Consider the following 23,328-nt stretch of genomic DNA (forward strand, 5'->3'; position numbering starts at 1 on the left):
GATGGTAGAGGACCCTCTTCTACAGGAAAACATGAGTCAGTCCCTGCAGTAGGAGCATGAGATAGCCCACTGCAGGGAGGGTGGAGGCTAGCCCAGTGAAGGAAGCTGGGAGTAGGAAAGCATGGTGACCCTTGGAGTGGGGGTGGAGGCTAGCCCATGGCAGGAGGGCAGGGGGAGACTCACTAAGGCATCTTTGGCCCTCTTAAAGGCCTGCAGCTCCTGTGGAGACAGGGACTTGAACTGGGCTATGTGGCAGCCTCTTGCATCCGGGAGAGCCCCGCGGAGCCTGGCGACAGGAACTGCTCCAGTCACAGTCAGCACTGTGGCCATCAGCACCAGCACTGGCATGCAGCCCCCGGTCATGTCTGTGTCACAGAGAGAAAGGGAGCTGAGGGGATGGAGAGGCTGCCCCCTGAGGGCAGGGGCTGCAGGAGCTGAGCACGGACAGAGATGTGGGACTCACCTAGTTTCATTCCTGATCTCTGGTCTTTGTCAGCAGAAGAAACACTCTGAGGCTGTCACCCGGGGTCCGTTTGGGTCTTGTTTGGAGTCTCTGTTCTTTTCCGTCCGCTCTTCTGGATCTCAGACTGTGTCCTGGCCTCGACTCTTTCTGTCAGTTTTGAGCTCTGTCTGAGATGTAACTCCTGCCTGAGCTCCATGGGGCGGCTTTTATCCCTGACAGAAGGGCAGTCCCAGCTGATGTGGGAAAAGTGAAAACACAACCTCAGGTAAGACACCGGCCACCAGGGGAGCCCCAGGCTGGGAAAGCCCAGAGCAGGGCAGGGCCAGTGAGCCAGGTGAGCAGCTGGAGGGAAAGAGAAACTGATGGAGACTCAGGGATTATCTACAGGAAGGTGTGTTCCCAAGAGGATCCCACCTGCTCTGCTCTTGTTGGTGTAGTTTAAGATAGGGTCTCACTCTGTCACTGGAGTGCACTCTACTGGGGGTAGAGTATGACATGACTCCAAACATAGCAATGAATGGACAACCACCCGGTAATATTGCTCCTAATATTCCCGGAAGAAGCCTATGCTATTACTCCCAATATCGCAGGGAGGGTACAGCTCTTCTGTGATATTGTTCCTAGTATCCGGAGGGGGAGAGGATGATAATAATTCGCAGGCTGTGTTCACCCGCCCTGTGATATTGTTATTAATATCCTGGAAGGGAGAGGATGATATTACACTCTATACAGCAGGAGGCGTACACCCAGCCTGGGATATTGTTCCTAATATCCATAGCTCACTGCAGCCTCAAACTCCTGGGCTCAAGCGATCCTCCTCATCCAGCCTATTAAAGTGCCGAGATTACACGCCTGAGCCACCACTCCTGGTCAATATATATACATACATATTTTTTGAGACAGAGTCACTTTTGGTCACCCAGGCTGGGGTCCACTGGTGCAATCTAGGCTCACTCCAACCTCTACCTCCTGGGTTCAAGCAATTCTCTTGCCTCAGCCTCCCAAGTAGCTGGGATTACAGGCACGTACCACCATTCTGAGCTAATTTTTATATTTTTAGTAGAGGTGGCAGCTCACCAATTGGCCAGGCTAGTCTCGAACTCCTGACATCAAGTGATCTGTCTCGGCCTCCCAAATTGCTGGGATCGCAGGCATGAGCCACTGTGCCCAGTGGCCTTTCTTTCTATTTTGAGACGGAGTCTTGCTCTGTCGCCCAGGCTGGAGTACAGTGGCACCATCTAGGCTCACTGCAACCTCTACCTCCTGGGTTCAATAGATTCTCCTGCCTCAGCCTCCTGAGTAGCTGGCATTACAGGCATGTGCCACCTTGCCCAGCTAATTTCTGTATTTTTAATAGAGACAAGGGTTCACCATGCTGGCCAGACTGGTCTCGAACTCCTGACCTCATGATCCACCTTCTTCAGCCTCCCAAAGTGCTGGAATTACAGGCACGAGCCACCCAGCCCGGCCAAGGCCAATATTTCTTAATTGCCCAGGCAAGGAAGGACTCAGGAATATGAGACGCTACTCAAGAATTGAGGTGTGATGAAGGAGTTGAAGGACACCACATGGGTGCTGCTTTTCTTAGGGAAGTTCAGGCAGTGATCAAGAGCATGGGTCTTGGAGCTGAAGGGTCTGGGGTTCAAACCTGGTTCTGACCCTCACTAGTCGTGTGACCTTGGCAAGGAGGGGTGCATTCAGCAACACAGATTGCTAATGCACAGATTTGGAGAAAAAAATTAATAGCACAATTGTTTTTTTCTATTTATGTGAGTGATTATTTAATGGAATCCACTCATTAAGGCCATGCCAGGACTTCAGCTGGAGAGTTTAAAACGTGATCTCAATGTACACTACTCCTCCACAAGGCAAGTATACTAACCCATCCTACAGGTGAGGAAATACAGGCTCCGAAAAGTAATTTGCCCTGAATTACACTGTAATTAACTGGCAGGGTCAGAACTGAAACTCAGGCCACCTGAGTCCCTGGCTCAGCCTCTTTTTTTTTTTTTTTTTTTTTTACTGTAAGGCGCCTCTTACAATCATCATACGGAAAACCAAGGCAATCAAAACACTCTTTAATAACTGGCAATAAATTTAAACCAGGAGACAGAATAGCAAATACACAGGAATTTCACAAATACAAACAACACACATTATGGAATCCAAAGAACCACAGTCAGTTAAGGACTCATGGGCCTTTCACTACCAAATCCCTCATGGGTTGTTGTCCCTTAGTGATCCAACAGTCACGGATTCACAGAATCTCAAAGCTGGCTGTGGGGCTACAAATCCGGGGTTAGGACCTGGTGTTGGCGGTGTTCTGGTGACCACACAAGGAGGAACTGGTCCCTGTTGCCTGGGGGTCAGCGACGGTTTCCAGAGCTCAAGTCTCTTTCTGTCATAGCAATCTTTGGAGGATCGTACAATACACCCCGAGCAAATATCGCAGCTTCCTGGAGAACTGCACTCTCTTCCCTGTAGAAGGACCCACTCATCTTGTATCTGAGACAGTGGACGCAAGTCAGGCCAAAGCTGCAAAGTTCTCGTGCCTCAGCACCCATTGGCTGAGAGCCTTGCCTGGCCACTCCAATGGGCGACAGGAGCCGCTTCCGGCAGCCAATGGCGTGGAGGTTTCGGTGGTGCCGGAGGGGGCGGGGTCAGAGGCAAGTCCCCCAGCTCGCAGCCTGCCTGAGCTCCCACGTGAGCAGGCGCAGGAGGTTGAAGACCACGCTGACTTAGACACCGAGGTGAGTCCTGGAGCCCGGGAGGGAGCGCAGCGGGGCTAAGCCAGGCTCTTCCCTCCCAAGAAGACCCATCCAGTCCCGCCGCTCCCAGCCTCAGTGTCAACCTCGCCCGATCCTCCCTGCAGGCTAACCCTGTGTTGCCTGCTGCACTCACAGCTCTCCGCGGTTTATGACGCCTCCTCGGGGCCCCGGGGACCTTCCTGGAGGAGCCTGGCCGTGCCAGCTCGAGCTGGAGGTGGGACACGAGGCAAATGGAGAAGGCGAAGAACGGAGCCCCCCTCTGCATCTGCCCGTGGCCCTCCCAGCCGCAGACCCGAGCCTGGATTTGTGGACACCCAGAGGACCCGACCCTGGTCTGGATCGGTTTTTCCGCTAAGCGGGAGAGATTCGCTCAGCGCTGGGACTCGCCGTGGGCCTGAGGATGCAGAGAGCTGGCGAGGGCGAGGGGCGGCGGGGCGCTCCCTGGGCGTCCGCGATGCTCCTAGCCACATGGCGGAGCCGAGCGGGCGTTAGAGGGGTCGCTCCCGGGCAGTGCCTCCCCCGCCCGCTTCCGGGCCTCACCGACGGCCGCGGAGGATCCCTCCTGGGGCGAACGAATAGTTGCGCAGCCCCCAGCTCAGCGCCTCTTACTCCTGCGGAACAAGCGGCGCTTATCGCGTATGGCTGGGCCCCCTCGCCAGGGCTCCTAACCTCTGCACAGTCTGGGATTCCTGGACGTGGTTGGGGACTGGCCGCGTAAGGTCGTGTCTGACGTATACTGAACCGGGGAGCTCCCCGAATGCGTGAACGGAGGCTGAATTGCGCCCTGCGCCCCCGACCTGGAGCTGAGTCTGCCCGGCAGGGCGCCCTTCAGTGACTGACCCTGAGCCTGCGTTGGCGCTGACGACTGGGACTGCGGGGGGTCTCGTGGTGGGAATTATGGGCGCTGACATGCGAGAGGCGCCCGCTGGGCGCTAGGACGCAGGACCCCTCGGGACAGGGACGGGTATGTGGGAATCCGGCGGGACCAGTGTACCGGGGGCGCAGAGGCTGGGCGGTCACTCACGTAGCGGACCCTCAGCCCCTTGACCGCCGCCAGCGTCCGGGGCTCCAGCGAGCGGTGGCGCGAGAGCAGGCAGCGCCGGGTGATCGCCGCGCCCACTGTGCCCAGGACCCACAGTCCCGCGGCCACCGCGGCCCAGACACTCTCTGTTCTCTGCTCCAGGCCGCATCTCTGCTCCTGAGGGATGTCAGGGAAGCCAAAGAGAGGGTCCCGCGTGTCCAGTCTCCTGCCTTGGGTTAGGCTCACAGGGGAGGCGCAGCACACACAGGAGGAGAGAGAGAGCGGGAGCCGGCGGCCTCCTCGCCTTGGCCTCTGCCCTCACTCCTCCCTGCAGTGCACCCTCTGTGCCTCGTGCTGCAGCAGGTGCTGCCGTCCACTGTCCCCTGGGAGGTGTCCAGAGCAGTCTCCACCTGGGCAACAGTGCCTCGACGGTCCATGGTGGCTTTTATGTGCAGGGCTGAGAAAGGGTTTGCAGCCCGTCTCTGTCCTGGACAAGATTTCGGAGCGTCATTGCTGGCCCCAGGCCTCTGGGATCTCAGTTGGGGTGTGAGGACTTTAACCCACGTTGGGCCTATGCCAGGGATAGCTGGCCTCCAACTCTCTATCCTGAGCCAACTGCTTGTGTCTGTTTTCTGGACATCTGTTTGTCTTTCTTTGCCTCTGATCTCTCTTCTGTACTCTAGGAATGAACCGAGACACGTCTTCCTTCTCTTTGAAGCTAGAGGCTTGGCAGAGCTACCAAATCATTTAAATGGCTGCCCTCAGGTGTTCACACCTGGCTTTCCAATGCTGTCTGCTTCCTCTTTCTCTGCTTCTCATTACATTTCTGTTTGTCTGTCCCTGTCTTTGTATCTTTCTTTTCCTTGTCAGTGAATGAGAAGAGTCACACTCTGTAAAAAAACACTTGAAGAGACTTATTCTGAGCCAAATAGGAGTGACCAGTGGCCTGTGACACAGCCCCCAGGAGATTCTGAGAACCATGTGCCCAAGGTTGTCGGGCCACAACTTTTTTTTTCTTTTTTTCTTGACAGGGAGTCTCGCTCTATCGCCCAGGCTGGAGTGCACTGGCACGAACTTGGCTCGCTGCAACCACAACTTCCCAGGTTCAAGTGATTCTCCTGCCTCAGCCTCCTGTGTAGTTGGAACTACAGGCACATGCCACCATGCTAACTTTTGCCTTTTTAGTACAGACGGGGTTTCACCATGTTGGCCAGGCAGGTATCAAGTTTCTGACCTCAGGTGATCTGCCCACTTTGGCCTCACAAAGTGCTAGGATTGCAGGCGTGAGCCACTGTGCCTGGCCCACAACTTGGTTTTATACACTTTAGGGAGACATAAGGCATCAATCAATACACGTAAGATGTACATTAGTTCCATCCAGAAAGGCAGGACAAGTGGAAGCCAGGGTGTGCTTCCAAGTCATAGGGGGATTCAAAGAGTTTCTGATGGGCAATTGGTTGAATTATTATCAATAGAAAGGAATGTCTGGGTTACCATAATGGGTTGTGGAGACCAAGGAAGGAAGGAAGGCAAGAAAATGCAGAGATCTTGTGCACTCTTTACCCAGTTTCCCCCAATGGTAAGATCTTACAAACCTCCAGTCCAATACCACAACCAGGATACTGATATTGATACAATCCACCTGTCTTATTCAGATATCCTGTTTCACTTGCATTGAATGTGTGTGCAGATGAAGCCTCCAGATAGCCGGCTTCAGAGAAAATAGATTGTAATTTCTAAAAAATCAGACTTAAAGGTCTCTTCTATTGGTAATTCCAAAAGGAAGGAGGCTATGATGAGGCATGTCCTACACCCCCTTGCAATTATGGCCCAAACTGGTTTTTCAGGTTAACTTTGGAATGCCCTTGGCGGAGAGGACAGGGTCCATTCAGATGGTTGCAGGGGGCCTTAGAATTTTATTTTTGGCTTACACCCTGAATACTCCCCCTTCTTTTCTGTTTTGTTTCTTTTCTTTCTTCTTTTTTAGAGACAGGGCCTCGGCCGGGCGCGGTGGCTCAAGCCTGTAATCCCAGCACTTTGGGAGGCCGAGACGGGCGGATCACGAGGTCAGGAGATCGAGACCATCCTGGCTAACCCGGTGAAACCCCGTCTCTACTAAAAAATACAAAAAACTAGCCGGGCGAGGTGGTGGGCGCCTGTAGTCCCAGCTACTTGGGAGGCTGAGGCAGGAGAATGGCGTAAACCCAGGAGGCGGAGCTTGCAGTGAGCTGAGATCCGGCCACTGCACTCCAGCCTGGGCGACAGAGCGAAACTCCGTCTCAAAAAAAAAAAAAAAAAAGACAGGGCCTCACTGTCTCTGGGCCCAGGCTGGAGTGCAGTGGTAAGATGACAGTTCACTGTAACCTCAATCCTGTGGGCTCCAAGGCTCTTCCTGCTTCAGCTTTGAGTAGTCCCTAAGTAGCTGGAGCTGCCGGCACCCACCACCATGCCCGGATAATTCTTCTTTTTTATTTTTGTAGAGATAGGGGTCTCACTGTGTTGCCCAGGCTGGTCTTAAATTCCTGGCCTCAAGCTGTCATCCCACCTTGGCCTCTCAGAGCACTGGGATTACAGGTGTGGGCCACTGCACCTGGCCCCCTCTCTCTGGTTTTTGTTCATCTGTGTCTCAGACGAGCTGTCTCTGGTTTTCATATTATTATATGAATATAATATTTATTCATTTGCCACTTAATAAAGCATTGTTAGTTTGCTGTTGAAAATCAGAATTACAGACATGTTTTTCTCAACTACTGTTAATAATAAATATATATATATATAATTTATAGCTAATATATACTCAGCACTTCCTGGTTCCATTCTAAGCTCTTCTCATGTAAATATCTGTTTTTTCCCCCTCCCCAGCAACTGTTAGGTAGTTGACTGCTTATTGGCTGATGTTTTATAGATGAAAGAATGTGGCACAGAGAGGTTATGAATGAAACACGAGCTCACACAGCTTGTAGGTGTGAAATGGGGATTTGATCCCAGGCTCCCTGGGTTATTGTTGGCAATGCTCTGACATCTCTCATCTGTATGACTGATCTATCCCATACAGAATAGCCTGTATATGTTTTTTGTTTGTTTTGAGATATAGTCTTGCCCTGTCCCCAGGCTGGAGTGCCTGTGGTATGATCACAGCTCGCTGCAGCCTCAACCTCCTGAGCTCAAGCAATCCTCCCATGTAGCTGGGACTACAAGCGTGTACCACCACGCCAGCTAGTTTTTAAATTTTTTGTAGAGACAGAATCTCAGTATGTTGCCCAGGCTGGTCCAAACTCTTGGCCTCAAGCGATCCTCCTGCCGTGGCCTCCCAAAGTGTTGGGATTACAGGTGTGAGCCACTGCACCCAGCCCTAGGTATGTTTTGAGTAAGTCAGGCATGCTTCCTACTTGAGACCACTTTTAATTAATTCTAATTAGGTTTATTTATAAATATTGATAATGAAGGGTAACTAGTGACTTTTTAATGGTTATATGTCTTCCTCAGCATGGGTATGAGAAAATTGTTTTATAGTTTGCCAGTGTATATTTTCCTATTCAAAGGCATAGAGGTTTTAAGAACCAGCAAAACCTGGCCAACATGGTTAAAGCCTGTCTCTACTAAAAATACAAAAATTAGCCAGTCAGGTGGCACGTGCCTGTAATCCCAGCTACTCAGGAGGCTGAGGCCGGAGAACTGCCTGGACCAGGGAGGGGGAAGTTTCAGTGAGTTGAGATTGTGCCACTGCACTCCAGCCTGGGTGACAGAGCGAGACCCTGTCTCAAAAAAAAAAAAAAAAAAAAAAAAAAAAAAATTCACAAAGTGTCCATGGAGTATACTTTCCAAGCTTCTATCACCTCTCCCCAATCTTTCCTGGGATCCCCCATTTCAGTTGGGGAGCTAAATAGTTTTGGGAAGATGATTTAACCCCCTCCCCATCCCTGGGATGGGGTATGTGATCTGGCTATAGCCATTTACATCAGTTTGTCTTCCTAGCCGCAGTGGTTAAGTTTGTGGTGGGCTTGTGACCTAATCCAGTTCAATCACAATGATCCTCAGTTCTGAACATCTTGGGAAAAAGATGCTTTTTTTTTTTTTTTTTTTTTAAATCTACTGAAGAAAAATAAAACCTGAAGCCTGAAGCCTGGGAGGCTGCTAGACCCATCTTGGATTTACAAGAGTAAACAGGCTTCTCATCAGCATAAGGGAGACCTGAAATATTTAAAAGCAAACAAACAAGCAAACAAACTGAGGCTGGGCGTGGTGGCTCACACCTGTAATCCCGGAACTTTGGGAAGCTGAGGCAGGCAGATCACCTGAGGTTAGGAGTTCGAGACCAGTCTGGCCAACATGGTGAAACCCTCTCTCTACTAAAAATACAAAAATTAGCCAGGCACGGTGATAGGCACCTGTAATCCCAGCCACTCAGGGGACTGAGACAGGAGAGTTGCTTGAACCCTAGAGGCGGAGGTTGCAGTGAGCCGAGATCATGTCACTGCACTCCAGCCTGTGTGACAGAGTGAGGCTCCATCTCAAACAAACAAACAGAAAACCAACTGGGAGGTTACTGATGTCTTAAGCTGCTAGATCAAACTTAACCGGAAGCCTCACCACTATCCCTAGGCTTCTCAGTTTTGTTAGCTCATAAATTCTCCATTATTCAAGCCAGCTTAAGTTGGGTTTTTGGTTATTTACCACCCAAAGTGTCCTAACTGATAGATACCATGAGGCCGTAATAAAATTATATATGTCTCCAAAGATTGAAGAACTGGAAGGAAAATTAGTAGTGGCAGGAAGAATGGAGGGCCATGGATTGGTTGGAGGAAAGTACCAGATGCAAATTATTGGCAATCAGTGATCCAGCTCTGAGCGCCACAGTGCAGGTTATTTGCAACAAAAAATTAAATTTAATGCTGTCCCAGTAGAAAGGTGTCTTGTGATCCACTGCTTGAGATCCCTATTCTGTTACAAACACTACTTTGGGAATGTAAGAAATAACAAAAAGCTTTGGAGAACATTTATGTGTGAGTATAACTCAAAAATGATCTAGGAACTGGATCACTCATACATTGCTGGTGGGAATGGAAAACTGGTGTAGCCATTCTGAAACACAGTTCGAAAGTTTCCTGTAAAAGTAAATATATAACTCCTAGTCAGCCCAGAACGGTATGCCTGGACTTTTATTCCTGAGAAATGGAAACTTATGTCCATGCAATAATATAGTTATTTGTTTGGCAAATATTCATAGCAACTTTATTTGTAATAGCCCAAACTAGAAAGCCCAGTTGTCCTCCAAAAGGTGTGTGGTTACACAGATTCTGGCAAATATATATCATCAAATAGGAATGAACTATTGATATATGCAACAAGTTGGATGAGTATCCAGAGAATTATGCTGAGTGAAAAAAGCCCATCCCAGAAGGTTACATACTGCAGATATATTATATATATAATACAAAAAATTATATATATTATATATAATACAAAAAATTATATATATTATATATAATACAAAAATTATATATATATATATTTTTTTAATTGAGAGTCTCTCCCTGTCACCTAGGCTGGAGTACAGTTGCAAAATCGTGGCTCACTGCAGCCTTGACCTCCTGGACTCAAGCAATCCTCTCACTTCAGCCTCCAGAGTAGCTGAGACCACAGGCATATGCTGTGAGTGGCAAGTCACCCAGGTGCCGAGGCAAGAGGCTGAAGGCACAAGGTGTTCCAGTAGAATAAAGAAGATAATTACAATAAGAAAAGTTATACTAGAAATAGGATATAGATATGATTATATATGAATATTATCAATCATTAGTTTGTAGTATTACTCTGTTTTATTATTATAATAATTTCCGTTTTATTATTATAATAATTTCTGTTTTATAATTATAACCTAAGAGCAACCAGACCATACAGAGTCAGGAGCTAAAGGGACACTGTGAGAGGTGACCAAAAGACAAGAGTGTGAGCCCTCTGTCACGCCCGGATAAGGGCCACTTGAGGGCTCCTTGGTCTAGCAGTAGCGCCAGTGCCTGGGAAGGCACCCGTTACTTAGCAGACCGGGAAAGGGAGTCTCCCTTTCCCTGGGGGAGTTGGAGAACATTCTGCTCCACCAGCTTTTGTGGGGGGCCTGACATTAGCCAAGCCTGCCCGCAGTCATCTGGAGGCTTAACTGTCTCCCTGTGGTGCTGTGCTTCAGTGGTCACGCTCCTTGTCCATTTTCATGTTCCGCCTGTACACCCGGCTCCTCTTTTTAAGTTCTTAGAAGATAGCAGTAACAGAATTAGTGAAAGTATTAAAGTCTTTGATCTTTCTGATAAGTGCATAGAAAAAATGCTGACGTATGCTGTCCTCCCTCTTCGCCTTGGCTACCAAAAAGGAAAAGGCATCCTGTCACGTGGACACATGACTCACGTGGCCTTATCAATCATTTGAGATGACTCATACTCCTTACCCTGCCCCCTTACCTTGTATACAATAAATAGCAGCGTGTCCAGGCATTTGAGGCCACTACCAGACTCCGCACATTGGTGGCAGTGATCCCCTGGGCCCAGTTGTCTTTCCTTCTATTTCTTTGTCTCGTGTCTTTATTTTCCTATGATCTCTCATCTCTGCACACAAAGAAAAAACCCACAGGCCCAGTAGGGCTGGACCCTACAACATGCCACCGTGCCTGGCTAATTTTTATATTTTTTGTAGAGACAGGGTCTCCCTATATTGTCCAGGCTGGTCTTGAATTCCTGAGCTCTAAGTGATCCTCCCACCTCAGCCTTCCAAAGTGCTGGGACTACAGGTATGAGTCACTGCACCTGGGCTATATAACATTTTTCAAATGAGAAAAATTTGAAAGTGGAGGATAAATTAGTTGTTGCAAGGGTTAGGGAAAGATGGTGGAGGGAAGAAGGTGGGTGTGGTTATAAAAAAGGGTCAGGCACGTGGCTCACACCTGTAATCCCAGCACTTTGGGAGGCCAAGGCGGGCAGATCCCGAGGTCAGGAGATTGAGACCATCCTGGCTAACATGGTGAAACTCCATCTCTACTAAAAAAAAAAAAGAAAAATGCAAACAATTAGCCAAGTGTGGTGGCGGGCATCTGTAGTCCCAGCTACTCGGGAGGCTGAGGCAGAAGAATGGTGTGAACCTGGGAGGCAGAGCTTGCAGTGAGCTGAGATTGCGCCACTGCACTCCAGCCTGGCGACAGAGCAAAAAAAAAGAAAGATGGCCCCAAGGGTGTTCTTAGTGATGGAACTCTTCTGTCTTTACTGTGGTGATGCATACATGAACCTATGCATGTGATGAAATTATATAACTAAATTGCATACAGTGAACTGTATGACTAAATACACAATGAAGAATACACAAACACACTCAATGCAAATAAAGCTGGGGATATTTGAATAAGATGGGTGGACTGTATTAATGTCAATATCTGGTTGTAGTATTGGACTAGCATTTTGTAAGATATTACCATTGGGGGAAACTGGATAAAGGGTGCACAGAATCTCTATTATTTCTTTCTTTCTTTTTCCTTTTGAGACAGGGTCTCGCTCTGTCACCATGCTGGAGTGCAGTGGCACCATCACAGCTCACTGCAGCCTCCACCTCCCAGGCTCAAGTGATCCTCCCACCTCAGCTCCCTAAGTAGTTGGAACTACAGGTGGGTGCCACCACAACCAGCTAATTTTTGTTTCTTGTGTGTGGAGATGGGCTCTTGCTATGTTGCCCAGGTTGGTCTTGAACTCCTGGACTCAAACAATCCTCCTGTCTTGGCCTCCCAAAGTGTTGGGATCATCGGCATGAGCCACTGAGCCTAGCCTGAATTTTTGCTTAAAACAGCATGTGAGTCTTTAATGACCTCAGTCTCAAACATTTCTGTTAAGAAAACTCAGGGGGAAAAAATAGAAATCTTCAGGAAGCAGATGACCTACTTGAACGTTTAAGCAGGGGAAAAGTGGGCAGGGTTAAGGAAGATACAAGAGGTAGTGGTACACCCAGAGGCCAGTAACAGGGGGAGCTGTTAGCACTCCTAAGCATGACAGGACAAAGACTGTGGCTGTCGATAGAGGATCACAGCCACTGTCAAACTCCAGACTTGCAGGGGGCAGCCAGCAAATAGAAGAATAAATACCCCCACCTTGCTCTCTGCCCTCCCTCAATCTCCTGTCAACACCTCCACTGGCTAAACACAACCATAAGCCAGAGGGCAGGCAAGCCTCAGAGGTACAGATCAGGAGGGGTCAGTGAACACCAGCACAGCAGCAAAGTGGCAGAGGGTAAGGACAGTGTTTTACAAAGCCATTGTCGGAAGCTCTAGAGAACAGTTTCTCCCGGTGCAGGGACTCTCACACCTGTAATCCCAGCACTTTGGGAAGCCAAGGCAGGTGGATCACTTGAGGTCAGGAGTGCCAGACCAGCGTGGCCAACATGGCAAAACCCCATCTCTACTGAAAACACAAAAATTAGCTAGGTGTGATGGTGGGTGCCTGTAATCCTAGCTACTTGGGAGGCTGAGGTAGCCGGATTGCTTGTACCCCGGGATGCAGTAAGCCGAGATTTCGCCACTGAGTTCTATCCTGGGTGACACAGCGAGATTCTGTCTCAAAAAAACAAACAAAAAGAGAAGCTCTAGAGGTTGGATTAATGTACTTTTTAAGAAAGTCTCACAAATGATCTACCCAACCAGCAACTGAAGAAGCAGCAAGCTACCATTTCCTTCATATCCAGTGAGTTTGTTTTGTTTTACCGTTTAGTTAGGCAGAATTCATTCTCCTTGTAAGAAATTAAAATATGGCCAGGCACAGTGACTCATGCCTGTAATCTCAGCACTTTGGGAGGCCAAGGTGGGCAGATTGCCTGAGGTCAGGAGTTCGAGACCAGCCTGGCCAACATGGCGAAACCCCATCTGTACTAAAAATACAAAAATTAGCCAGGTATGGTGGCGCACACCTGTAATCCCAGCTACTTGGGAGACTGAGACAGGAGAATCGCTTGAACCTGGGAGGCAGAGGTTACAGCGAGTGAAGATCGTGCCACTGCAAAGCAGCCTGAGCAACAGAGAAAAACCCCCTCCCAAAAAAAAAAAAAAAAAAAAAAAAAAAATTAAAATATTATTGATAAATTTAAATATTTCAATGACCATCTCCTCAGTTCCCATGCACTCTCCAGTGATAAATAACTCACTATTAATCAGTTTGGGACATATCCTTGCACATTTTTTTATACATTTTTAAACATTTTATATATTATCCATATTTTAGATATTTGCATAATGCATGTATAGCTCCCTAGGAAATATGTCTGTGTGATTGTTTTAATTAGAGTTTTTACTTTGACATAATTGTGGATTCACATGCAATTGTAAGAAATAATACAAAGAGATTGGTTCTTTGGAGGCGTGGGGAGGTGGGCGCGGGTGCCAGCGGTCATGGGGTCGGCGGCCTTGGGTCTGTTGGAGGGGCAAGTGCACAGTGGTCCTGGCAGTGCCATGTTGTTCTGCAGCTTCTTCAAGGGTGAGGTTTTCCAGAATCACTTTGAACCAGGTGTCTATATCTGTGCCAAGTGTGGCTATGAGCTGATCCCCGGCCGCTCAAAGTACGCATACTCATTCCCCTGACCGGCATTCACCAAGACCATCCACTCTGACGGCGTGGCCAAGCGCCCAGAGCGTAATCGTCCTGAAGTCTTGAAGGTGTCCTGTGGCAAGTGTGGCAATGCACTGAGCCACGAGTCCCTGAACCATGGCCCCAAGCTGTAGCAGTCCCGATTCTGAATGAATATTCAGCAGCTCGCTGAAGTTTGTCCCTAAAGGCAAAGAAACTTCTGCTTCCAAGGGGCACTAGGCGGGCAGCCCACATCCACCCCAGATGGCCACGGCACTAAGGCCACACGCTGGCCATTCTACCATGGAATTAGAGCCCTGGACATTGAGACAGGAAGGCAGGGCACAATGGCTGAAACATCAAGAAGGCTCCCAAGGCCCCAGCTCTGAACAAGATCTTGTTTCTTGGAAAAGTCACTTATTTGCTGATGGTTCCTGCCTTCTGGTTCCTGGGTCGTGCGGCCACACTGTCAGCTGACTCAGCCTCCTGCTCACTCGAGAAGGCATCTCAGGGGTGTGGTCTGGGTGCAGCTGGTCTTTGAATGATGTTATGCCCCAACCTTCCACCTTTTCTTCCTGGTCCTGCCTCTGGACTCACCCCTGTGAGGCCCAATTCCAAGACAGACTCTCATCCTCACCAAAGCTTAGGCCCACGTCTCCCAGGCTGCTTACGAGACAGAATGGAAATGGAGGCTGCCCCTGACAGCTGCCCCGGCTCTGGTCGCCACATGATCCGCTGTGTCCAGGCCAGCCAGGTGATGATGGTCCGTGACCCACCAGGAAAGCAGGCTGATGAGACAGACCCTCTTGTCTAAGAGGGGAGAAACCTAACCATTTCACAACCTGTGCAGAAGTAGCTTGGCTCACTCGGGCTTAGGAAAGTGACTGTCGCTTCATTACTTTACCCAGCATGGGGCTGGGGGCCTGCAGTTCACCTGCAGAGAGGTCCCCAAGATGTAACTGTGTCTTACTGTACATGCTCGGAGGTCTTCCCATAGAGGAAGGTGGGCGATGCTGAAATCACCCCCTGCCCATCTTAAGCATCTTAAGTAATTACTTTCTGGAGTAATCAGGCGAAAATCAATAAACAAATGAAACGTGAAAAAAAAAAAAAATGCAAAGAGATACTGTGTACCCTTTTACCCAGTTTCCCCTAATGGTAACATCTTGCAAAAACCATGGTACTATATCACATACAGAATACTGACATTGTGTATTAGTCCCTTCTCATACTGCTATAAAGATGCTATATGAGACTGGGTAATTTGTAAAGGAAAGAGGTTTAATTGACTCGCAGTTCTGCATGGTTGGGGAGGCCTCAGGAAATTTACAATGATGACGGAAGGGAAAGCAGGCACCTCTTACATTGTGGCAGGAGAGAGAGACAGTGAAAGAAGGAGGAACTTCCAAATACTTAAAACACCATCAGATCTTGTGAAAACTCACTCACTATCACAAGAATAGCATGGGGGAACCACCCGCACGATCAGATCCAATCACTTCCCACCAGGTCTCTCCCTCAACACCTGGGGATTACAATTCAAGAGAGATTTAGGTGGGCACCCAAAGCCTAACCATATCACACTGATACAGACAAGATACAAAACACTCCATACCACAAGATCCCTTGTGTTGCCCTTTCAATAGCCACATCCACTCTTCTCCCATCTGACCCCTTCCTTAACCTCTGGCAACCACTAATCCGCTCTCCATTTCTCTAATTTTGTCATTTCAAGAATGTTGGAATGGAAACATACCAGCCTGGCCAACAAAGTGAGACTGCATCTCTGGGGAATAAAAGAAAATTAGCCGGGCCTGGTGGCACGCGCCTACTACAGGTAGCTGGTGTCCCAGCTACTTGGGAGGCTGGGGTGGGAGGATGGCTTGAGCCTGGGAGATGGAGGCTGCAGTGAGCAGCAATTGTGCCAATACTATGCTCCAGCTTGGGCTACAGAGTAAGACCATGTCCAAAAAAACAAAAACAAACAGCAACCTCTGTTCTGCAGAAGACACTGTTGAGGGAATGAAAAATCTACCACCCTACCAATTGGGGACTGGTTATTAAATGATCCTGCTGGAATGGAAGCTCTAATAGTGGTGTGGGGGTGGGGGATGTCTTCCGTTTGCCCCTCCTTATCTACTGTCCCTGCTTCTCCACCTTACTCTGGGCCCCAGGTAGAGGGGAGAGGAGGTCAAGTGTTTGTTCCCCAGGGCTCCTCCCTTCGCTGGGCCACCACTATTCATCTGTTTCCTCCACAAATCTAAGTTACTCTCTCCTCCCCAAGTCAGGCAACCACATGCACACCCTCGACCCTCTCCCCTTCCTTCAGGCCTGTGGATGAGACCCCTCACCCGTGCTGGCCCCAGGAGCTTGCACTAGCTCTCGTCATTTGCCTTTACTATCCAATCGCTTTATAAAGGCTTCTGGTATCAACCCCACCTCAAATTATCCTAAATTGACGGGGCCATCTGTTTCCTGCTGGGCCCTAACTGATACACTATAATTAAAGATGTGGGAGAATGCAAATGAGAGATAATGGTAAGACATAAAAAGCCAGCTACCAAACTGTATACAGCATGGTTCCAATTTGGGTGAAATTGCTCACAGAAAGGAAAACAAAAGGAGGAACAGTGACAAATTGTTAAAAAATATTTACCTCCAGGAGGTGAAATACAAGACTTACTTTAACTCTCCAAGTTGTATGTTTTGTATTGATGGAATCTTTTACAAGGAACAAGTGTCACTTTGGTAGTCAGAAAACATATGCACAAATAAACACATGGAAAATTCCTATGTATTGGGACGAATTGTTCCAGAAGTGGGATGAGGGATGAGAGGAGGATGGTGCAGTTATAGGTGATGCTTTTTCTCTTTTATGCTTTTTGGTATTTTTCAAGCTTTATCCACTGAACATGCATGGCTAATTTTATCAGAAAAAAAAGTAGATTTTATGTTTAAACTAACAAAAAGAGATTGATTGAGACAGACAGAGAGACCTGGGTCAGGATACTTGTTAGAAAAAATGAATAAGAAAGATGGAGTCACACAAAGCCAGAGACAGAGACAGGAATAGAGTGAGAGAGAAAGAGACAGAAAGCAAGACATAGGAGGAGACGCTGAAAAAGATAAGTAAGGGCAGTTATGGCATAGAGAATAAGCTTTGAAACTGGGCAGGGTGTGGGTTCAAACCCCACCTCTGCCATTTATTAGCTGTGTATCTTGGAACAGTTCCTTTACTTTACTGGGCCTCAGTTTTCCACCTGTAAAATAAGGTAATAGAACCTCCCTTTTGTGTCTTTTTTATTTTTTGAGATGGCGTTTCACTCTTGTTGCCCAGGCTGGAGTGAGATGGTACGATCTCGGCTCACTGCAACCTCCGCCTCCCGGGTTCAAGTGAGTCTCCTGCCTCAGCCTCCTGAGTAGCTGGGATTACAGGCATGCACCATCACGCCTGGCTAATTTTGTATTTTTAATAGAGATGGGGTTTCTCCATGTTGGTCAGGCTGGTCTCGAACTCCCGACCTCAGGTGATCTGCCTGCCTCGGCCTCCTAAAATGCTGGGATTACAGGCATGAGCAACTGTGCCTGGCTTGTGTCCTTTTTTTTTTTTTTTTTTTTTTTTTGAGACAGTCTCTCACTCTGTTGCCCAGGCTGGAGTGCAGTGGCACAGTCACAGCTCACTGCAGCCTCAACCTCCCAGACTCAAGAGATCCTTTCATCTCAGCTGCATGAGTAGCTGGGACTACAGGTGCGTGCCACTGTCAGAGGCATTTGAACCAGAGCGACTCCATCTTGAGTGAGGGCTAGGAAAAATGAGGCTGGGACCTGCTGAGCTGCATTTCCAGGAAGTTAGGCATTCCTAGCCTCTAGATGTTTACTGTTAAGGGAACACATTGATAACGTTTACTAAACAGACCCAGGAATGTCCTGAAATCCCGTTATCTTGAGAACAGAAGCATTCCTCCTTTTGCTTTAAAGATAGTAATATCGGTTCTTGCAAAATATGGTAATTAAAAACTTGAATCCTTTATCACAAACCCTTGCAGCAGAGCACATCGCCCCATGATATTTTTTGTTATTCTATATATAAACAAGCATTGTACCTAGGGTGGGCCCATTCCTCTTACTTTCAGGAACACCCTGCTTTATCTATGGAGTAACTATTCCTTCACCACTTTGCTTTTTTTTTCCTAGCTCTGTTGCCCAGGCTGGAGTGCAGTGGCATTGCAATCTTGGCTCACTGCAACCTCCGCCTCCTGGGTTCAAGTAATTCTCCTGCCTCAGCCTTCCGAGTAGCTAAAACTACAGGTGTGCACCACCACACCCAGCTAATTTTTTTGAATTTCTAGTAGAGACAGGGTTTTGCCATGTTGGTCAGGCTGGTATTGAACTCCTGACCTCAAGTGATTCACCTGCCTCGACCTCCCAAAGTGCTGAGATTACAGGTGTGAGCCACTGCGCCCAGGCACCACTTTACTTTTTAAAGTAAACTTGCTTTTGCTTTGCACTGTGGACTCGCCCCAAATTCTTTCTTGCACAAGATCTAAGAACCCTCTGTTGGGGTCTGGATTGGGACCCTTTTCCAGTAACACCACCATGCCCAGCGAATTTTTTAATCCCTTTTTTAGAGACAGGGTCTCCCTATGTTGCCCAGGCCAGTCTCAAACTCCTGGGCTCAAGCAATCCTCCTTCCTCAGCCTCCCAAAGTACTGGGATTACAGGCCTGAGCCACTGTACCCAGTTTTGTGTCATTTTTGACAATGAAACTGTCACCTGCAAACGGAGTTGTTTCCTTGCTCTGCATTGGTTGCAAAGAAAGAACACCCAATTGGAAACAGAAAGGCAAATAGATTTTATTCCTAGCTAGGATGGGGAAGCAGAGAACTCTTGCTCTAAAGACACCTTATCGCTGGGTGCGCTCATGCCTGTACTCACATCACTTTGGGAGGTCAAGGTGGGCAGATCACCTGAAGTCAGGAGTTTGAGGCCAGCCTGGCCAACATGGTGAAACCCCATCTCTGCTAAAACTACAAAAAACTAACAAGGCGTGGTGGCACGTGCCTGTAATCCCAGCTACTCAGGAGGGTGAGACAGGAGAATCCCTTGAACCCGGGAGGTGGGGGTTGCAGTGAACCGAGATTGTGCCACTGCACTCCAGCTTGGGCAACAAGAGTGAAACTCCATCTCAAAACAAACAAACAAACACCTTATCGCCCAGCGGTGGGGAGCTGGGTAATTTTAAGGAGTTAGCTATGGGGTGGGATGGTCTGTAAGCTTGTGCAGGGAGCAACTCCAGAGGCAGGTCGGATCATAAGCATGCCTCTTCATATGATGTATGTTCAGCAAATGGTGAGCATATTTTCCTCCATGGGTAGGGAGTTTAGCATGATAATTATATATTAATGATCTAAAGGTAACCATGGGTCACTGTGTCTGGTTTGCACTTGTTTTGCCTCAGCCTTATCTTCCTCCAGTAATGAGCAAAGGAAGCATCCTGAAGATCCTGTGGCCTTTTGGGCCATCTGCAGTTCTTTTAAGCAATGCACCTATAGATAAAGAGACTAGAAAAAAACGGTTTAAGAAAATAATGAGGCCAGGTGCAATCCAGGATTACACCTGCAGGCCAGGGGTAATCCAAGCATTTTGGGAGGCTGAGGCAGGCAGATGGCTTGAGCTCAAGAGCTAGAGACCAGCCTGGGTAACATGGTGAAACCAGGTTTCTACAAAAAATGGTGGTGGCGCCCACCGGTAGTCCTAGCTACTTTGGAGAATGAGGTGGAGGATTGCTCGAGCCTGGGAGGTTGAGGCTGCAGTGAGCTGTGACTGCACCACTACTGCAGCCTGGGCAACAAAGTCAGACCCTGTCTCTAAAATAAAATAAATAAAATGAGCATTCTCTTTCTCAGCTACACCTCCAGGGCTGCCCTGGTACAAAAATGAGATGATATGTCTGTGTTAATTACATAGAAGAGGGCCTGATGCATAGTCAACACTACACAAGGGCTGGTTGTGATTGCAGAACGAAGATAAGGACAACCAAGGTGAAGCAAAGAAAGAGGAAACAGACAGTAGAAACAGGGACAGAGACAATTTGGAAACCGAGTGTTGGAGGGCAGCCATTCCAGGCACAGGCCAACCTTGGGTTGAAGTCCTCACACCCGACTGGGATCCCAGAGGCCTGGGGCCAGCTCTGATGTTGGGAAAGCTTGCCCCGGACAGGAAAGCCCGGCTGCAAACCCCATTCTCAGCCCTGCACATAAAAGCCAGCATGGACCATCGAGGCACTGTTGCCCAAGTGGAGACTGCTGGGGACACCTCCCAGGGAACAGTGGACGGCAGCACCTGCTGCAGCACGAGGCACAGAGGGTGCACTGCAGGGAGGAGTGAGGGCAGAGGCCAAGGCGAGGAGGGGGGCGGCTCCTGCTCTCTCCCGCTGTGTGTGTTGCGCCTTCAGGCTCCGAGCATCGCCTCCCCTGCGAGCCTAACCCAAGGCAGGGGTCTGGACGCGCGGGACCGTCTCTTTGGCTTCCCTGACGTCTCTCGCCTGCTGCAGAAGCAGAGATGCGGCCGAGTGTCTGGGCCGCGGTGGCCGCTGGGCTGTGGGTCCTGTGCACGGTGGTTACAGCGGCCCCCCGGCGCTGCCTGCTCTCGCACTACCGCTCGCTGGAGCCCCGGACGCTGGCGGCGGCCAAAGCGCTGAGGGACCGCTACGTAAGTCACCGACCAGCCCCTGCGCCCACTGGGACTCTGGCCCCACCGGGTTCCCATACACCCGTCCGTGTCCCCAGGGGTCCTGCGTCCTAGCGCCCAGCAGGCGCTTTTCCTATGTCAGCGCCCGCAATTCCCACCACGAGACCCCCGCAGTCCCCGTAGTCAGCGCGAACGCAGGCTCAGGGTCAGTCACAGAAGGGCGCCCTGCCGGGCGGACTCGGCTCCAGGTCAGGGCGCAGAGCTTTGCTGGAGGAGTGCGGGGTGCAATTCACGCCTTCGGGGAGCTCCCTGGTTCAGTATACGACAGGCACGACCGTACGCTGCCAGTACCCATCCACGTCCAGGAATCCCAGACTGTGCAGAGGTTAGGGGCCCTGGCGAGGGGGCCCAGCATACGTGATAAGCGCCGCTTATCCCGCAGGAGGAAGAGGCGCTGAGCTGGGAGCCGCGCAACTGCTCCTTCCGCCCCAGGAGGGATCCTCCGCGGCCGTCGGTGAGGCCCGGGAGCGGGCGGGGAAGGCATGGCCCGGGCGCGGCCCCCTCTAACGCCCTCTGGTCCCCGCAGTCCTGCGCTCGGCTCCGCCACGTGGCCCGGGGCATCGCGGACGCCCAGGCCGTGCTCAGCGGCCTGCACCGTCCGGAGCTGCTCCCTGGCGCCGGCCCGATCCTGGAGCTGCTGGCGGCCGCGGGGAGGGACGTGGCGGCCTGCGTGAGTGAAGACCGCGCCCCGCCGCCCCTCGCCCTCGCCAGCTTCTCTGCATCCTCAGGCCTACAGTGTGCCCCAGCGCTTTGCGAATCTGTCCCGCTTAGCGGAAAAACCGATCCAGACCCGATTCGGGTCCTCTGGGTGTCCTCAAATCCGGGCTCGGGTCTGCGGCTGGGAGGGTCACGGGCAGATGCAGAGGGGGGCTTCGTCCTTCGCCTTTTCCATTTGCCTCATGTCCCACCTCCAGCTCGAGCTGGCACGGCCAGGCTCCTCCAGGAAGGTCCCCGGGGCCCCGAGGAGGCGTCACAAACCGCGGAGAGCTGTGAGTGCAGTAGGCAATACAGGGTTAGCCTGCAGGGAGGACTGGGCGAGGCTGACAAGGACGGGACTGAGGCTGGGAGTAGCGTGACTGGTAGGGGCTTCTCGGGAGGGAAGAGCCTGGCTTAGCCCCGCTGCGCTCCCTCCCGGGCTCCAGGACTCGCCTCGGTGTCACGAAGTCAGAGTGGTCTTCAACCTCCTGCGCCTGCTCACGTGGGAGCTCCGACTGGCTGCGCACTCTGGGCCTTGCCTCTGACCCCGCCCCCTCCGGCACCACCGAAACCTCCACGCCATTGGCTGCCGGAAGCGGCTCCTGTCGCCCATTGGAGTGGCCAGGCAAGGCTCTCAGCCAATGGGTGCTGAGGCACGAGAACTTCTTTGCAGCTTTGGGCCTGACTTGAGTCCACTGTCTCAGATACAAGATGAGTGGGTCCTTCTACAGGGAAGAGAGTGCAGTTCTCCAGGAAGCAGCGATATTTCCTCGGATATATTGTACGACCCTCCAAGGGTTGCTATGACTGAAAGAGACTTGAGCTCTGGAAACCGTCGCTGACCCCCAGGCAACAGGGACCAGTTCCTCCTTGTGTGGTTACCAGGACACCCCCAATACCAGATCCTAACCCCGGATTTGTAGCCCCACAGCCAGCTTTGAGATTCTGTGAATCCGTGACTATTGGATCAGGCATATAAGGGACACCAACCCATAAGGGATTTGGTAGTGAAAGGCCCAAGAGTCCTTAACTGACTGTGGTTGTTTGGATTCCATAATGTGTGTTGTTTGTATTTGTGAAATTCCTGTGTATTTGCTTTTCTGTCTCCTGGTTTAAATTTATTGCCAGTTATTAAAGAGCGTTTTGATTGCATTGGTTGTTTTCCGTATGATGACTGTGAGGTGCGCCTTACTGCAAAAAAAGAGGCTGCGCCAGGGACTCAGGTGGCCTGAGTTTCAGTTCTGACCCTGCCAGTTAATTACAGTGTAATTCAGGGCAAATTACTTTTCTGAGCCTGTATTTCCTCACCTGTAGGATGGGTTAGTAAACTTGCCTTGTGGAGGAGTAGTGTACATTGAGATCACGTTTTAAACTCTCCAGCTGAAGTCCTGGTATGGCCTTACTGAGTGGATTCCATTAAATAATCACTCACATAAATAGAAAGAAATAATTGTGCTATTAATGTTTTTCTCCAAATCTGTGCATTAGCAATCTGTGTTGCTGAAAGCATCCCTCCTTGCCAAGGTCGCATGACTAGTGAGGGTCAGAACCAGGTCTGAACCCCGGACCCTTCAGCTCTAAGACCCATGCTCTTGACCACTGCCTGAACGTCCCTAAGAAAAGCAGCACCCATGTGGTGTCCTTCAAGTCCTCCATCACACCTCAATACTTGAGCAGAGCCTCGTATTCCTGAGTCCTTCCTTGCCTGGCAATTAAGAAATATTGGCCTCTGCGTGTGGTGGCTTACCCTTGAAATCCCAGCAATTTGGGAGGCATAGACAGAGAGATCACTTGACATCAGGAATTCGAGACCAGCCTTGCCAACATGGTGAAACGCCATCTCTACTAAACATATAAAAATTAGCTGGGAATGTTGGCACAAATTTGTAATCTCAGCTACTTGGGAGGCTGAGGCAGGACAATCGCTTGAACCCAGGAGGCGGAGGTTGCAGTTAGCCAAGAGTTTGCACTACACTCCAGCCTGGGTGATCAAACAACATCCTGTTTAAAACAAACAAACAAACAAACAAACAAAATATATATATATAT

General features: G+C 49.8%; 1 protein-coding gene and 2 pseudogenes across 1 annotated transcript; 2 read left to right on the top strand and 1 right to left on the bottom strand.

Annotated features, from left to right (window-relative positions):
* Positions 1–3,123: 3,123 nt before the first annotated feature.
* Positions 3,124–4,689, bottom strand: LOC111554001 (annotated as a pseudogene).
* Positions 4,690–13,718: 9,029 nt separating this feature from the next.
* LOC111553991 lies at positions 13,719–14,073 on the top strand (annotated as a pseudogene).
* Positions 14,074–20,119: 6,046 nt separating this feature from the next.
* LOC111554148 (interferon lambda-4) lies at positions 20,120–22,646 on the top strand. The gene is made up of 5 exons (XM_023229527.1): positions 20,120–20,544; positions 20,966–21,037; positions 21,110–21,253; positions 21,498–21,572; positions 21,726–22,646. The coding sequence occupies exons 1-5, from the start codon at positions 20,395–20,397 to the stop codon at positions 21,822–21,824; spliced, it is 540 nt and encodes a 179-aa protein (XP_023085295.1). The 5' UTR covers positions 20,120–20,394; the 3' UTR covers positions 21,825–22,646.
* Positions 22,647–23,328: the final 682 nt, after the last annotated feature.

This window comes from Piliocolobus tephrosceles, chromosome 21, assembly GCF_002776525.5.
Source record: "Piliocolobus tephrosceles isolate RC106 chromosome 21, ASM277652v3, whole genome shotgun sequence".
Taxonomy (NCBI): domain Eukaryota; kingdom Metazoa; phylum Chordata; class Mammalia; order Primates; family Cercopithecidae; genus Piliocolobus; species Piliocolobus tephrosceles.

Coding starts and splice junctions, on each gene's coding strand:
- LOC111554148 (XM_023229527.1), top strand. CDS start 20,395: ATGCGGCCGAGTGTCTGGGCCGCGGTGGCCGCTGGGCTGTGGGTCCTG. Junction 21,254..21,497: donor GGAGGGACGTGGCGGCCTGC/GTGAGTGAAGAC, acceptor TCCCACCTCCAG/CTCGAGCTGGCACGGCCAGG. Junction 21,573..21,725: donor GTCACAAACCGCGGAGAGCT/GTGAGTGCAGTA, acceptor CCCGGGCTCCAG/GACTCGCCTCGGTGTCACGA.